This window comes from Urocampus carinirostris, chromosome 15, assembly GCF_059441175.1.
Source record: "Urocampus carinirostris isolate Australia breed hairy pipefish chromosome 15, RoL_Ucar_1.0, whole genome shotgun sequence".
Taxonomy (NCBI): Eukaryota; Metazoa; Chordata; class Actinopteri; order Syngnathiformes; family Syngnathidae; genus Urocampus; species Urocampus carinirostris.
Window position 1 is genome coordinate 32,628,151 of NC_142363.1, and position 16,144 is coordinate 32,644,294.

Consider the following 16,144-nt stretch of genomic DNA (forward strand, 5'->3'; position numbering starts at 1 on the left):
AAGACCTCCTCCCCGACACGGAGGGAGCATACCACCCTTTTCCGACTGAGAACCATGGCCTCGGACTTGGAGGTGCTGATCCCCATCCCGGCCGCTTTACACTCGGTTGCGAATCGCTCCAGCGAGAGCTGAAGATCACGGGCTGAGGAAGCCAACAGCACCACGTCATCTGCAAAAAGCAGTGACGCAATGCTGAGGCCCCCAAACCGGACTCCATCCCCGCCAAGGCTGCGCCTAGAAATTCTGTCCATAAAAGTTATGAACAGAATCGGTGACAAAGGGCAGCCCTGGCGGAGCCCAACCCTCACCGGGAACGAATCAGACTTATTGCCGGCAATGCGGACCAGACTCTGGCACCGGGCATACAGGGACCGCACAGCCCGGATAAGACTGTGCGGTACCCCATACTCCCGAAGCACCCCCCACAGGGCCTCCCGAGGAACACGGTCGAATGCCTTCTCCAAGTCCACAAAACACATGTAGACCGGACAGGCAAATTCCCATGCACCCTCAAAGACCCTGAAGAGTGTATAGAGCTGGTCCAGTGTTCCACGGCCAGGACGAAAACCACACTGTTCCTCCTGAATCCGAGATTCGACTTCCTGGCGGACCCTCCTCTCCAGTACCCCTGAATAGACCTTACCAGGGAGGCTGAGAAGTGTGATTCCCCTGTAGTTGGAACACACTCTCCGGTCCCCCTTCTTAAAGACGGGAACCACCACCCCAGTCTGCCAGTCCAGAGGCACTGTCCCCGATGTCCACGCGATGTTGCAGAGGCGCGTCAACCATGACACGCCCACAACATCCAGAGCCTTAATGAAGTCTGGGCGGATCTCATCGACCCCCGGGGCCCTGCCACCGAGGAGTTTTTTGACAACCTCGGTGACTTCAACCCCAGTGATACGAGAGCCCAACCCAGAGTCCTCAGGCTCTGCTTCCCCAGAGGAAGACGTGCCGGTGGAATTGAGGAGGTCTTCGAAGTACTCCGCCCACCGATTCACAACGTCCCGGGTCGAGGTCAGCAGCGCCCCATCGGCACTATACACAGTGTCGATGGCACACCGCCTCCTCCCCCTAAGACGTCGGATGGTGGACCAGAATTTCCTCGAAGCCGTTCGGAAGTCGGCTTCCATGGCCTCGCCAAACTCCTCCCATGCCCGAGTTTTTGCCTCGGCAACCGCCAAAGCCGCATTCCGCTTGGCCAGCCGATACCTGCCAGCTGCTTCCAGAGTCCCACAGGCCAGGAAGGCCCGATAAGACTCCTTCTTCAGCTTGACGGCATCCCTCACCGCCGGTGACCACCAACGGGTCTGAGGGTTGCCACCGCGGCAGGCACCGACTACCTTGCGGCCACAGCTCCGATCAGCCGCCTCGACAATGGAGGCGCGGAACATGGTCCACTCGGACTCAATGTCCCCCGCCTCCCTCGGGACATGGGCGAAGTTCTGCCGGAGGTGTGAATTGAAACTTCTTCTGACAGGAGATTCTGCCAGCCGTTCCCAACAGACCCTCACAACACGCTTGGGTCTGCCGGGTCGGGCCGGCATCTTCCCCCACCATCGAAGCCAACTCACCACCAGGTGGTGATCAGTTGACAGCTCCGCCCCTCTCTTCACCCGAGTGTCCAGAACATGCGGCCGCAGGTCCGACGAAACGATGACAAAGTCGATCATCGAACTACGGCCTAGGGTGTCCTGGTGCTGTTTCCATCACCGAAAAAAAAACTGCATTCTTGCAGCTTCGAGCCATTATCCCTGATTACATGTTGCTGCGAGCAGGGACCGGCAGAGCACATTTTTGTCGGAACTTCTGGCTCTGTATTGCCGTTCTGTCCACCACAGAGTAAACTTTCTTCTTGTGGTGGCAATCTATTATCCCTGGTCAACTGTTGCTGAGAGCGGGAGCCGACAAAAACATTTGTGTAATGCTTTTTGGCTCTTTTTCTCTGTCATTGTCACTTAAAATGAACTGCACCTGTTGGACGGCCTTCCATTTTACCTGATTTCAACTAGCTGACAGCAAAGGCTAGGAGAGCGCATATTTTTCAAGCTTGGCGGGTGGTTTCTGCAGTTCTTCTCACCAAAAAGCGAACTGCACCTGTGCAGCTGCGATGCATAATCCCTGATCGCAGATTGCTGCGATTGGTGAAAGGCAAAGCACATTTTCCCTTGAACTGCACTCTTATGGCCACTTTCCATTATCCACAATCACATATTGCTGCGGGCGGGGCCCAACATAGCGCATATTTGTCAGACCAAGCGGCTCTATTTTGCTGTTTCCATCACCCAAAAAATAAACTGCACTCATGCAGCTTCAAACCATTATCCCTGATTACATGTTGCAGCGAGCAGGGACCGGCAGAGCACATTCGTGTCGGACCTGCTGGCTCTGTATTGCCGTTCTGTTTCCACAAAGTAAACTACTTTCTTGTGGTGGCAATCTATTATCCCTGGTCAACTATTGCTGTGAGCCGGAGCTGACGGAAACATTTGTGTAATGCTTTTTGTCTCTTTTTTCCCCTGTTATTTTCACTTAAAATGAACTGCACCTGTGGTGTGGCCTTCCATTATACCCAATTTCAACTTGCTGTGAGCTAGGGCTAGCAGAGCTTATATTTTTCAAGCCTGGCAGCTCTATTTTGCCGTTTTCATCACGTTATTTGGCGGGTTTTCGTATATTGCGGTTCCGTTGCCTATTCACGCGATAAACAATGGATCACAGTGTATAGGACAGGATCGTTTTTGTTTTTGGCGTCGTAAAATTTCCATCACCTCCCGTCCTTCTGACGCTACGTCTCCGAGATTAACGGCGGCGAGTCAAAGGTAGGACGTCGGTACGAGAGTCGTTAAATATTATTGACTCCTCGTTTCGTCAAATATGATTGAGTCATCATTTTTTTGTTTTTTTTTCGAGCTTGGCTTCGTTGCGCTCTGATTTATTGTTTACCTAAAGGTCGACGCATGAATAAATCTCCCCTAAAGTCCACTTACTATTCCTATTCAGCGTCTTAGATGACCACCTGGGATTTGGTCATCTTCCCCTCAGTTCCCTGCCGCTACGCGGTTAGCGTGACCAATTTGTTGAATTATTCTTTTATAGAGTTTATATTGTTCATATTAATTATGAATATTTATTCATAATATTAGACACCTAATGCTAACAAATGTCCAATTAGCTGGCCCCGCCCATTTGCAGCTCGTTGACTGATTGGCTTCCCTCCTATTTAAGCTCAGTGCTCTCACTCACCCTTTGTCAGTCTGTTAACGAACCTCTGCACCCGCAAGACGTGTGTTTTGACTCTGTCCGGTTTCTTGCTGGTGTATCCTGTCCAGTATCGTTCCTGTCTATCTCGTCCAGTTTGATATCGATCTCTAGTGTCTGGTATAGTTCCTTTGGGAAGTCTTGACATGAAAAGCGCTATATAAATGCAGATCATTTCATTTAATTTCATTTCATTTGTCTCTCTCGTCCTGCTTGTTGTCAGACCCCAGTCTCTAGTGTCTGATATCGATCCCGTCTGTCTCACCCTGTCTGTTATCTTGCTACAATCTCCAGTATCGGGTATCGTCTCCGTCTATCTCGTCCTGTTTGATATCGATCTCCAGTCTCCAGTGTCTGGTATCGATCCTGTCTGTCTCACCCTGTCTGTCACCTTGCTACAATCTCCAGTATCGGCTATCGTCCCCGTCTATCTCGTCCTGTTTGATATGATGTCCTGTGTCTGGTATTGTTCCCGTCTCTCTCGTCCTGCTTGTTATTGGACTCCGGTCTCCAGTGTCTGGTATCGTCCCCGTCTATCTCGTCCTGTGATATATCGATCACCAGTGTCTGGTATCGTTCCCGTCTCTCGTCCTGCTTGTTATTGGACTCCAGTCTCCAGTGTCTGGTATCGATCCCGTCTGTCTCGCCCTGTCTGTTACCTTGCTACAATCTCCTGTATCGGGTATCGTCCCCGTCTATCTCGTCCTGTGATATATCGATCACCAGTGTCAGTTATCGTTCCCGTCTATCTCGTCCTGTTTGATATCAATCTCCAGTGTCTAGTATCGTTCCCGTCTCTCTCGTCCTGCTTGTTATTGGACTCCAGTCTCCAGTGTCTGGTATCGAGCCCGTCTGTCTCGCCCTGTCTGTCACCTTGCTACAATCTCCAGTATCGGGTATCGGCCCCGTCTATCTCGTCCTGTTATTTATCGATCACGAGTGTCTGTTATCAATCCCGTCAGTCTCGTCCTGTCTGATATGTCTCCATTCTCCTGAATCTGATATCAATCCTCTCTGTACCGTCCTGTCCGGTATCGACCCCATCTGTCCGGTATCTGCTCGTGTAACTGGTATCGATCTCATCGGCCTCTGGCTTCCTGTTGTTCCACGCCAGACTTCTGCCTTACTTCTGCCTTACTTCTTCCACCCAGCGATCGCCTAATCACTGGCATTTGTGTTGACGTGCATGACTTCCCCATTTCCGGTAAAATAAAGCTTGTGTGAGAAACGTTACGCATCTGGGTCCTTCTCCTGTTCTGGTTCTGACATTAGCTTCATTGCAAATAGTTACAGTAGCAGTGCAATAGCTAATTGATTAATCGCAACGTATTTATCATTAGTTTAATCGGCAACTCATTTTATACTCTATTCATCATTTTATCATTATGTTTTATACAAATTGTAGCGTTCTTATAATAGATCTATCATAATCTAATAAAAGCAGAATTTGGAGAAATCCTTGTACAAAAGGAATAATTAAATGCATTTGCCGCAATAAACTGCTAACGACGTATAAGATCAATTTTAGCTATTGACTGATCAGACTTGAAACACAAAAATAGAAGTTTTTTTCTCTCTTGAAGCCTTAACTGGTACCATGTCAAATTTGATCACCGTCTGAGAAACTAAACATTGTATTTTCCATATTTTTTAAAGAGGAGGTTTAGCAATTTCTAAAAGAGGCCATTTGGAGACGACCAGTTTACAACACTCAAACATTTGCAAACGTGTATTTTACTTTGGCCATTTTTTTAGATATTGTGAAAGAGTTGTAAATGTTTGACTTCTCTTTCAAATCAATGATGGTGCACAGGTAAGAATGGTGCATAAAAATGAATCACTAATTGCGTTGCGCACGTTTAAATTCGGAATACACATCGGACAATTGTATACATTTAGGTTGGAAACTTTATTGACTAACCAATGTGTGAATATTCATTGGAATCAGTGAATCCTGGCTCAAGATATTTGGACCTATCGGAGATGATATATGTTTTACTAAATGGGCCGACGTGGGCTGTGGACCGTGAAAAAAAGCCTGCTATTGGCCGAGAGCGGTGCCTATCAAAAGGTCAGAGACGAATAACCATATTGGGAATAATCTTATGTGTGTCTTTATTTGTAAACAAAAAAGGGTTTGAGCTAGGCTGCAATAGACTGTTATAAATGTCATTGATCCATTTTAGCTAAACTGCCACAAGCATCAAAGATCCATTTCAACTAGGCTGCCATAGATGGTTATACATGTCAATGATTCAGTACAGCTTAAATACAATAGACAGCTGTAAATATCAAAGATCCAATTTAGCTAGGATGCCATACACTGCTACAGACGTCAAAACTCAACTGTGGCTATATCAAAAATCTATTTTAGCTCGGCTGACATAGACGACTAAAGATATTACAAATCAATTTTAGCTGAGCTGCTATACATGGCTATAGATGGTTGCTTCTACCTTTAGCATCACCACAAGCCATAGTGGAGACATATGGTACCAAAAACACAATATTGTATCACACCAACTCGCAAAATCCTTACAAAGCACATGAGATTCCGAACACAATGGAGACACAGGCATTGTGGGAAGTTGTTCATCCTATAGGAGACCAGCATTTTCATGACATTAACCAATAGCAGACAGGCATCTTAGAGACATAACTTGTCATATGTATAAACACCGCAAAGTTTGAAGTGTGGAAAATGATTTGGACTGATGTGCCACTGTAAAGTGAAAACGTTGTAAGGAGGGGTCGCCAAATCCCAGGGGGTATTTTATCCATTATGCATCATCAGTCGTTTCCCCTTTTGATGAGCGCCCTCTATTGTCCCGATTGTTGAAAAAGGATCACTCTGTCTCTAATCTTTTTTTGACGGCTGTAAAAATGAGCTTCTTAGCACGGCCGCCTCACAGCAATTAGCGCTCATAATCGTTTTTTTATTCTAATTGAATAAAAATCGATGATTTGAAACAGATGAACTAAAAAAAATTGAGAATTCTGAATGATTGAACTTATTTGCTGCAATAGACTATTATAGACGTCAAAGATCCATTTTAGGTAGGCTGCCATAGACGTTTATATAAGTCAAGGATCCCTTTTAGCTTAACTGCCATGGATGGCTATAGACATCACATTTTCCTTTTAGCTAGGCTGCCACGGACGCGATAGACATCAAAGATCCATTTTAGCTAGGCTGCCATAGATGGCTTTAAATGTCAAAGTTTTCTTTTAGCTAGGCTGTCGCAGATACTATAGGCATCAAAGATCCATTTTAGCTAGGCTGCCATGATTGGCTATAAATGTTAAAGATTCCTTTTAGCTAGGCTGCCACGATGCTATAGACATCAAAGATCCATTTTAGCTAGGCTGCCATAGATGGCTATAAATGTCAATGACTCCTTTTAGCTAGGCTGCCACAGATACTATAGACATCAAAGATCCATTTTAGCTAGGCTGCCATGATTGGCTATAAATGTCAAAGATTCCTTTTAGCTAGGCTGCCATGATTGGCTATAAACATCAAAGATCCATTTTAGCTAGGCTGCCATGATTGGCTATAAACATGAAAGATCCATTTTAGCTAGGCTGCCATGATTGGCTATAATCATCAAAGATAAATTTTAGCTAGTCTGCCATAGATGCTATAGATGTCAATGGTACATTTTAGCTAGGCCGACATGGATGGCTAAAGACATGAAAGATTCATTTTAGCTATGCTCCCATAGATAGCTATAAACGTCAAATATTCCTTTTATCTGGGCTGCCACAGATGCTATAGATGTCAATGGTACATTTTAGCTAGGCCGCCATGGATGGCTATAGACATCAAAAATTAATCTTAGCTAGGCTGCCACAGATGCTATGGACATTAAAGATCAATTTTAGCTAGGCTGTCATGAATGGCTATAGATGTCAAAAGGCATGCAGGGTTATGGCATCAGAAATCCATTTGAGCTAGTCTGTCATAAAATGGTAAATGGTCTGCATTTCTATAGCGCTTTTCAAGTCAATGAAGACCTCCCAAAGCGCTTTACAATGTGCTTCACACTTACCCATTCACACACACACTCACACACCAATAGTGGCCTGGTATATATGTCAAAGATTCTTTTTAGCTGGGCTCCCATAGAATGCAATAAACATCAAAATTCATTTTAGCTAAGCTCCCGCTGATGCTTTATGCATCAAAAATCCATTTTAGCTAGGCTGCCATAGATGGCTATATATTTTGATGATACATTTTAGCTAGGCCGCCTTAGATGGCTATAGATATCAAAGATCCATTTTAGCTAGGCTGCCATAGACTGCTATATTTGAATATAGGAAGAAATTAAAATTGTGTTTTAACAAAAACCCCGATTCATCGATTATTAAAGTAAACGTCGGTTGCAGCCCCGATATCATTAGTCGTCCTCCATTTTCCCGATTGTTTTCATTTTTATTTTTACAGCAGTTAAAATGATCTTCTTTGTCGCCGAACAATAATTAGAGCTCGGTGTCGACCGGCCACGTGCAAAAGCCATTATCCCCCATACCAAACATCCCGGTCACGCAGCAGCGACGACATCTCCCATAAGCCCCCATTGATTCCCCGACAGGCCGCCAAGGAAAGCCCGCGCTAAAGCTAATAACGTCGTCCCCACTAGACGCTAAGCGCCGTTATATAACGGCGCCCGGCATGAAAGGTTTTCCCCCACTAGTCTCCTTTTTTTTTTTTCTTTTATCACCGCAGAGCCTCGGAATCACGTGCGGATTAAAAAGCGTTATCGGAGAAGGCGGCCCCGCATCTTTGAGCGCTCCCGTCGCTCTCCATCCTTGCCCCCCCTCGTCTCGCTTTTCAGAGAGAAAGACTTTTCTCCGTGGCGGACGGATTTGCTCTAATTAGGATGAATTTTATCGGAGCTCTTGTTGAGGGAAGTCCTCGCCGAAGGCGAGAATGTTGACCCGCCTGAGATGTGTTTGTGCTTTGGATTTCGATACAATTAATACAACTACTTTGCAGCCTCAGCGCATCGCGGATTGAAAAATATTCGGCGAACCGGTATCCCCAGTAGAATATTGCTGCAAGCGGGGATCAGCTGAGGGAATTTTTGTCTTTTTTTTGTAAGTTCTGTCCTCCAAAAAGTGAATTGCACTCATGCGGCCGGGATCCATTATCGCCGATCACATGTTGCTGCAACAGAGCTCACTTTTGTCAGGGCTGACAACTTTTTTTCATGTTTTTTTCCCCGCCTAAAAATAACTTTACTCGTGATCCATTATCCCCAGTCCTATATTGCTGTGAGCAGATCCCGGCAAAGAGGCACTTTTGTCGCAAAGCATGCCACAGCAAGCCTGCCTAGAATGAAATGCACTGTTGTAGCCTTGATCCATGATTAGTCATTACTTAGAGTGGGGGGGCCAAAAGTGAATCTTTCGGTAATTTGTGGCAGCTCTTTTTGTATTACTGCCAATTGCAGCCGTGATCCATTTTCCCCAACCCGATATTGCAAGTGGTGGGGACACTTTGTTCTGGAGGCATGCTGTTCTCGCCCGCCGAGAATAAAATGCACAGTTGTGGGCCGCAATCCATTATCCTCAGTTGACTATTTATGGGACCTGGGGCCGGCAGAGTCCCATTTTTTTCAGAACATGCCGTTGAAGCATGCCATTGTGACCCGCTTAAAATGAAATGCATGATTGTGGCCGCAATCCATTATCTCTGGTGAACTATTTCTGAGAGAAAGGGCTGGCAAAAAGCATTTTTGGGGGGTTCAGGCCACTGAAGCATGTGTGGCGGTTATTTTTCTCCTTATTCTTAGGGATATGCTTAGGGATATGCTGGTTATTTTGTTCCTAAAATGAACAGCATAAACAAAGCTGTGACCCATTATCTTCGGTTCAATATTGCTGAAGGTGGAGGCTAGCAGACTCCATTTTTTGGGTTCAAGCTGCTGAAGCGTACTATTCTTGTCCACTTATAATGAACTGCTCAGTTTTTGCTGCGATCCATTATCCCCATTCGAATATTACTTAAAAAGCAGAGGCTAAGACAGCCAATTTATGTCCTGCATGGCAGCTATTTTTTCATTATTTTTCCTACAATCAACATAATACATACAGCTTTAATCAGTTATCCCCTGTCGACTATTGCTATGAGTGGAGAGCAGCAGAGCGTAATTTCTTCGGTTTGGGTTGCTGAACGGTGTCATTGTGGCCCACCTATAATAAACTGCATTGTTTTGGCCGCGATCCATCACCCCCAGACAAATATTGCTAAGAGCAGAGGCTAAGAAAGCAAATTTGAAAGCAAATTTGTGTCATGCATGGCGGCCATTATTTTTCTTTTACTCTTAAAAAGAACTTCACAAATGCAGCTGTGATCCATTATCCCCGGTTGACTATTGCTGTGAGTCGAGGTTCGCAGAGTTTTTTTTCCCGTTTCAGGTTGCTAAAGCGTGACAAATTTAGCCCACCAAAAGTGAAATGCACGGTTTTGGCTGCTATCCATGATCTCCACCTATAATAAACTGCACTGATATGGCCGCAATCCATCACCCCCAGACAAATATTGCTAAGAGCAGAGGATAAAAAAGCAAATTTTTGTCATGCATGGCGGCTTTTTATTTCTTTTACTCCTAAAAAGAAGAACTTCACAAATGCAGCTATGATCCATTATCCCCGGTTGACTATTGCTGTGAGTCGGGGTCAGCAAAGTTTTTTCCGTTTCAGGTTGCTGAAGCGTTACAATTTTAGCCCATCTAAAGTGAACTGCACGGTTCTGGCTGCTATCCATTATCTCAAGTCGACTTGCTCAGAGCGTGGGCAGAGGCAACAAATTTCTATCACGCGTGCCGGCTTTCTTCTCCCATTCTTTCCACCTAAATTGAATGGCTTGTGTCTGCCACTATCCATTATCACCTGTCAAGTATTGATGACTGCAGGAGACAGCAGAATACTTTTTTATCACTTCGGGCATTCGAAGCGTGCCATTGTGGTCCGCCTATAAATGAACTGCATTGTTTCGGCCACAATCCATTACCCACAGACGACTATTAGCAGGGGGCAGCAATAATAGCTCTGTAAAAATTGCTCGAATTTCTTGTTCAGTTTCTTACATGACCTTGACTCAAAAGGCCGCCTTCCTCTCTAGCTTAAGAAACTCCGTCATCAGCATGCGGTTGTTTATGTCCCTAATATCATTTTTAGCATCTAGGTTCCATAGCAGTTCTTTAAAACCTCACCACACGCGGCCATCTTATGGTTCCGACCTTGACGTCTTCGCTAATTGTCTTTTGTTTTGCTTCCCGTGCAGCAAGCGACGATTCCGGCTGCGTGCTGCTCAACACATCCAAAAGGGTAAGCTTAAAAATACTCCATTCACAAAAAAAAAGGGGTAGTTTTAACGAGCTAGCGCTCGTTAGCGACAAGGCGCTAAGGGTGGCAAATCAGGGACGAGGAAGAACTGATTGCAATGAGCATCTAGGGTAGCGGATAACGATTATTTTCTTAGTTGATTATTTCGTCGATTACTTGATGAAGCTGAGGAATTACAATAAATACTCAAGATTCTGGGGGGCTACCAGGGGATAATGGTTCCCTCCAGAGCAGGGGTCGGGAACCTTTTTGACCCAGAGAGCCATAATTGCAAAATATTTTGAGCATTTATATAGTGAGGAAAATAAGTATTTGAACACCCTGCAATTTTGCCATTTTCCCCACTTTTTCATCGTAGAGAGATAAACTAAAAAGAAAAATACAGAAATCACAATGCATGATTTTTTTATTGTGTGATACACCTGCAAATAGTATTTGAACACCCTGCTATTTTGCTATTTCTCCCACTTCGAAATCATGGAAGGGTCTGAAATTTTCATGGTAGGTGCATGTCCACTGTGAGAGAGATAAACTAAAAAGAAAAATCCAGAAATCACAATGCATGATTTTTTTAACGATTTATTCGTGTGATACAGCTGCAAATAAATATTTCAACACCCCGCTATTTTGCTATTTCTCCCACTTAGAAATCACAGAGGAGTCTGAAATTTTCATGGTAGGTGCATGTCCAATGTGAGAGAGATAAACTAAAAAGAAAAGTCCAGAAATCAAATCAGGCACCACTCACAAAATAAGTTGTATTTATTGCTATCTCTTTTATCTATGTCTCTTTTTTTTGTGTCCCTCGCTATCTCTTTCTCTTTAGGTTTCTTTCTCTATTGTTCTGTCTATATTACTTTCTTTTGGTCTTGTTCTCTTGCTCTCTTTTTTCCTTTCTCTCTTTCTTTGTCTCTCTCTTTTGTCTTTCTTTCTCTCCTATTTTCTTTCTTTCTCTGGTTGATCTAACTCTATCCGTCACTTTCTTTCTGTGTCTTTTTTATTTCTCTCTTTCTCTCCTATTCGTTTTTTTCTCTTCTCTCTCTCTTACTCTATCTTTCCTTTTCCCTCTCTTTCTATCTTTCTCTCTTTCTTGCTCTCTCTTTTCCTTTCTATATTCTTTCTTTCTCTTTCTCTCTTTTTTCTCCCTTTCTTGCTCTCTTCTCATTTTCAAATTTCATTTCTTTCTTTCGCTTTCTCAGTTTCTCTCTCTTTCTCCCTCTCTCTCTTTCTCCCTCTTTCTATTTTTTTCTCTAATTTTCTTTTTTTCTTCCTCTCTCTGTTCCTTTCTATAAATTCTTTCTTTCTCCTTCTCCGTTTCTCTCTTTCTCTGCCTCTCTTTTTCCCTCTCTTTATATCTTTCTCTTTTTCTCACTTTCTTGCTCTCTCTTCTCCATTCTATATTCTTTCTTTCTTTCTCTTTCTCACTTTTTTCTTCCTTTCTTGCTCTTCTCATCCATATTTTCTTTCTTTTGCTTTCTCCGTTTCTCTCTCTCACTCTCTCTCTCTCTCTCTCTCTCTTTTTTTCTCTTCGTCTTTCTCCCTCTCTTTCTATCTCTCTCTTTCTCACTTTCTTTCTCTCTTTATTGCTCTGTCTTCTCCTTCTATATTTTCTTTCTTTCTCTTTCTCATTTTTTCTCTTTCTTGCTCTTTTCTCATTTCCATACTTTCTTTTTTACATTTGCTTTCTCCGTTTCTCTCTCTCTCTCTTTATCCCTCTATCTCTCTCTTTTATTGTTCTATCTTTCTCACTTTCTTTCTCTTTCTTGCTCTCTTCTCCTTTCCATAAATTCTTTCTCTCTCTCTTTTCTCCCTCTATCTCTCTCTCTTCCTCTCCATCTTCCTCTTTTGACTTTTTCTCTCTTTCTTGCTCGCTCTTCTCCTTTCAATATTTTCTTTCTTTCTCTTTCTCTTTCTCTTTCTCTTTCTCTTTCTCTGTTTCTCTTTCTCTTTCTCTCTCCCTCACTTTCTATGTTTTGTTTTCTTTTTCTCTCCCTCTTCTTCTCTCTCTTTCTTTCTTTCCTTCTTTCTCTATAATCAATTAAGTCCGGCCCTGAGAGGATGTTTTTTTCTATCCTGTGGTCCTTGACCTAAAATGAAGTTTTTTATCAATTGTCAAAAAAGAGGTTTATTAGTTGAATGAGGTAATTCTCATTGATTAGATTTCCATTCTGGATTAACCCGTACGTGCTGCCCAATGCCGACTTATCTTTAATCGTTTTTCCTCCCCGTCGCTCGTAAACTCCCGGAAACGTGGGCCCGCATACCCCCGGTGCCGCAATTGCGTCCTGCTCGCCGTTTCTGATCCCGGGACGTTTTTTATTTCCAAAATAAAATCGGCGCGGTTGACGAGATCCCAAAATAGACGACCCCCCGCCCCTCCCCGTCACCAAACAAACACAGTACGACAATGCGGCGTGTTGCTGCGTCGTCTATAAAGACGTAAAAGAAAGAGAAGAAGTCCTTTCGTGTTTTGCAAAGAGCGGTTGGGGGCTTCCACCCCGTCTTTGGTTATTTTTTTCTCTGTGTGTCGATCCTTCGATCGATACTCCGGGGGGGGCGGGCTGAATTTCTGCGCTCCGTATCGAACCGTAATCATCCGGACGTCCATTCAAGCGTCTCTCAGACTCTCGGGCTGTCCTTTTACGTATTTTTTCATTTTTTTAGGGCAGTAAGAAAAGATAATAAATTAGGAATAATTTGTATACACGTTTACATTCATATATTTGTGCTTCTCAAATATTTTTCAGTCACGACCCCCCTCAGAAGAAGAAATCCTCTCGCGCCCCCTCAAGATCGATTTGTTTTCTTTTTTAGTGATCACATAATATTGCTGGGCAGCACGGCGGCGCAGTGGTTAGCGCATGTGCGGCACAGTTCTAAGGTCTTGGGAACCTCCTGAGTGAGTTCAAATCCAGCTACCAGACTTCCTGTGCGGAGTTTGTATGTTCTCCCCGTGCTTGTGTGGGTTTCCTCCGGGCACTCCGGTTTCCTCCCACATTCCAAAAACATGCATTTCAGGTGAATTAGCCGGTCCAAATTGTCCCTAGGTGTGAAGGAGCGAGTGAGTTGTCTGTCCCCGTGTGCCCTGTGATTGGTTGGCAACCAGTTCAGGGTGTCCCCTGCCCACTGCCCAATGATTGCTGGGATGGGCTCCAGCACCCCCGCGACCCTAATGAGGATAAGCGGTACAGCTAATGAGATGAGATGAGACATAATATTGCTCAATATTGGTGCTAACATGACGATTCCATCCATGCCAAAATCGACATCTTGACCTATTTGGCTTCATGCTGTCCGCTGCCAACAGTTATAACATAGCGATCACGCCGCTCTTTGATGGTCTCCCTCCGTAGTAAAGTGCTACCTACGGTTTGTTGGGAATTAAATATCAAAATGTATCGTTTACCAAATTGTTCGAATTAGTTATCTGACTCCATTAACCAAACACATCCTACATTCACCCAACAATGCGCGCTCGTTTCTTGATGGAAAAGATGAACAAGTAAGCCGACATTTTCACACGGGGGCAGATTTAATTTCATTAACAATCGAACTAAGTGAACTTCATCGAATATGGCCGAATTAGTCGAATTAGTGTCGCTCGAGTCTCTGTGAAGCCCTCTCTTCAAGTCCTCCAGCCTTCTCCTCGCGGCCCACGTCTTTCAGCAAGATGGTGTCCCGGCTCCTCCCATGAGTGTGCCAGGGAAGCCCCCACGTGGCAACTGGAGACTGATGATAATTGAATAAATCTAGCATAAAACATGCTAACATCGTATTAATCTTGCGTATCGGAATATGTAAAAACGCTAAAAATGCTAACGGTTATCTAAAAATGCTTGGCATGCTATCATTCCGCGTGTTCTGCTAAGGAAGCTAATACATTTCAAGCTAGGAAATGATAATTGAAAAACCTAGTTTTATAACATGCATCTTAAATATCAGACTTTGACTATTTGTTGGTTTAATCTCGTATTTCTGAATATGTAAAAACGCTAACGGTTATCTAAAAATGCTAAGCATGATATAATTCTGCATGTTCTGCTAAAAAAGATAATACGTTTCTAGCTGGCAACCTAAAAAAAATACTGGTAAAGTCAGTATTCATTTGTAATTTGAAATGATAATTGAAAAAGCTAGCATAACAACATGCTAACAACGTGTTACTCTTGTGTATGGGAACATGTAAAAACGCTAGAAATGCTAACGGTTATCTAAAAATGCTATCAAGCATGCTATCATTCTGCGTGTTTTGCTAAAAAAGCTAATACTTTTCAGGCTAGCAACTGGAGACGGATGATAATTGAATAAAGCTAGCATAAACCATGCTAACATCTTGTTACTCTTGCGTATGGGAATATGTAAAAATGCTAGAAATGTTATCAAGCATGCTATCATTCCGCTTGTTCTGCTAAAAAAGCTAATACATTTCTAGCTAGCAACCTGAGAAAAATACTGGTAAAGGCAGTATTCATTTGTAATTTGAAATGATAATTAAAAAAAGCTAGCTCAACAACATGCTAACATCGTGTTAATCTTGCGTATTGGAACATTTAAAAACGCTAGAAATGCTAACGGTTATCTAAAATTGCTATCAAGCATGCTATCATTCTGCGTGTTTTGCTAAAAAAGCTAATTTCAGGCTAGCAACTGGAGACGGATGATAATTGAATAAAGCTAGCATAACAACATGCTAACAACGTGTTACTCTTGCGTATGGGAACATTTAAAAACGCTAGAAATACTAACGGTTATCCAAAAATGCTATCAAGCACCTTATCATTCCGCGTGTTTTGCTAAAAAGCTAATACATTTCAAGCTAGCAACTAGAGACAGACTGATAATAATTGAAAAAACTAGCATAAAAACATGCTAACATCGTGTTACTCTTGCGTATGGGAATATGTAAAAATGCTAAAAATGCTAACGCGGTACACCAAACGTTTGCTAGCATGTCGCCGATCGTTAACGAACTCCACTTGCGTCCGTGTTAATCTTGCGTATCGAAACATGTAAAAACGCTAGAAATGCTAACGGTTATCTAAAAATGCTAAGCATGCTATCATTCTGCGTGTTCGGCAAAAAAAGCTAATACCTTTCATGCTAACAACTGGAGACAGATGATAATTGAATAAAGCTAGCATAAAAACATGCTAACATCGCGTTAACCTTGCGTATCGGAACAAACCAGCTCAGTAGCCTAGATGGTAAGGCGCCCGCTTTGAGACTGGGAGGTCGGAGGTTCGCGCCCCGGCCGAGTCATTCCTAAGACTTAAAAAGTGGTCGGCGGCGCCCTCTGTTGGCTGCGGCTGCATCGGCTCGCTACAACGGGTCAGGTGCAATCGACATTTCGTTCTGTGTACATTGTTACACAGAATGACAATACAAGGAAATTATTATTATTATTGTTATGTAAAAACGCTAAAAATGCTAACGATTGTCTAAAAATGCATGCTATCATTCTGCGTGTTTTGCTAAAAAAGCTAATACTTTTCATGCTAGCAACTGTGGACTGAAGATAATTGAATAA

At 43.5% G+C, this 16,144-nt stretch overlaps 1 protein-coding gene across 1 annotated transcript in view; it reads left to right on the forward strand.

Annotated features, from left to right (window-relative positions):
- The window catches only part of slc4a11 (solute carrier family 4 member 11), a 123,306-nt gene that overhangs the window by 43,091 nt on the left and 64,071 nt on the right, over positions 1-16,144 (forward strand). The window contains exon 4 of the mRNA XM_088354529.1: positions 10,556-10,599. Coding sequence (XP_088210655.1) covers positions 10,556-10,599 — 44 coding nt within the window. The remainder of the gene's footprint in view (positions 1-10,555; positions 10,600-16,144) is intronic.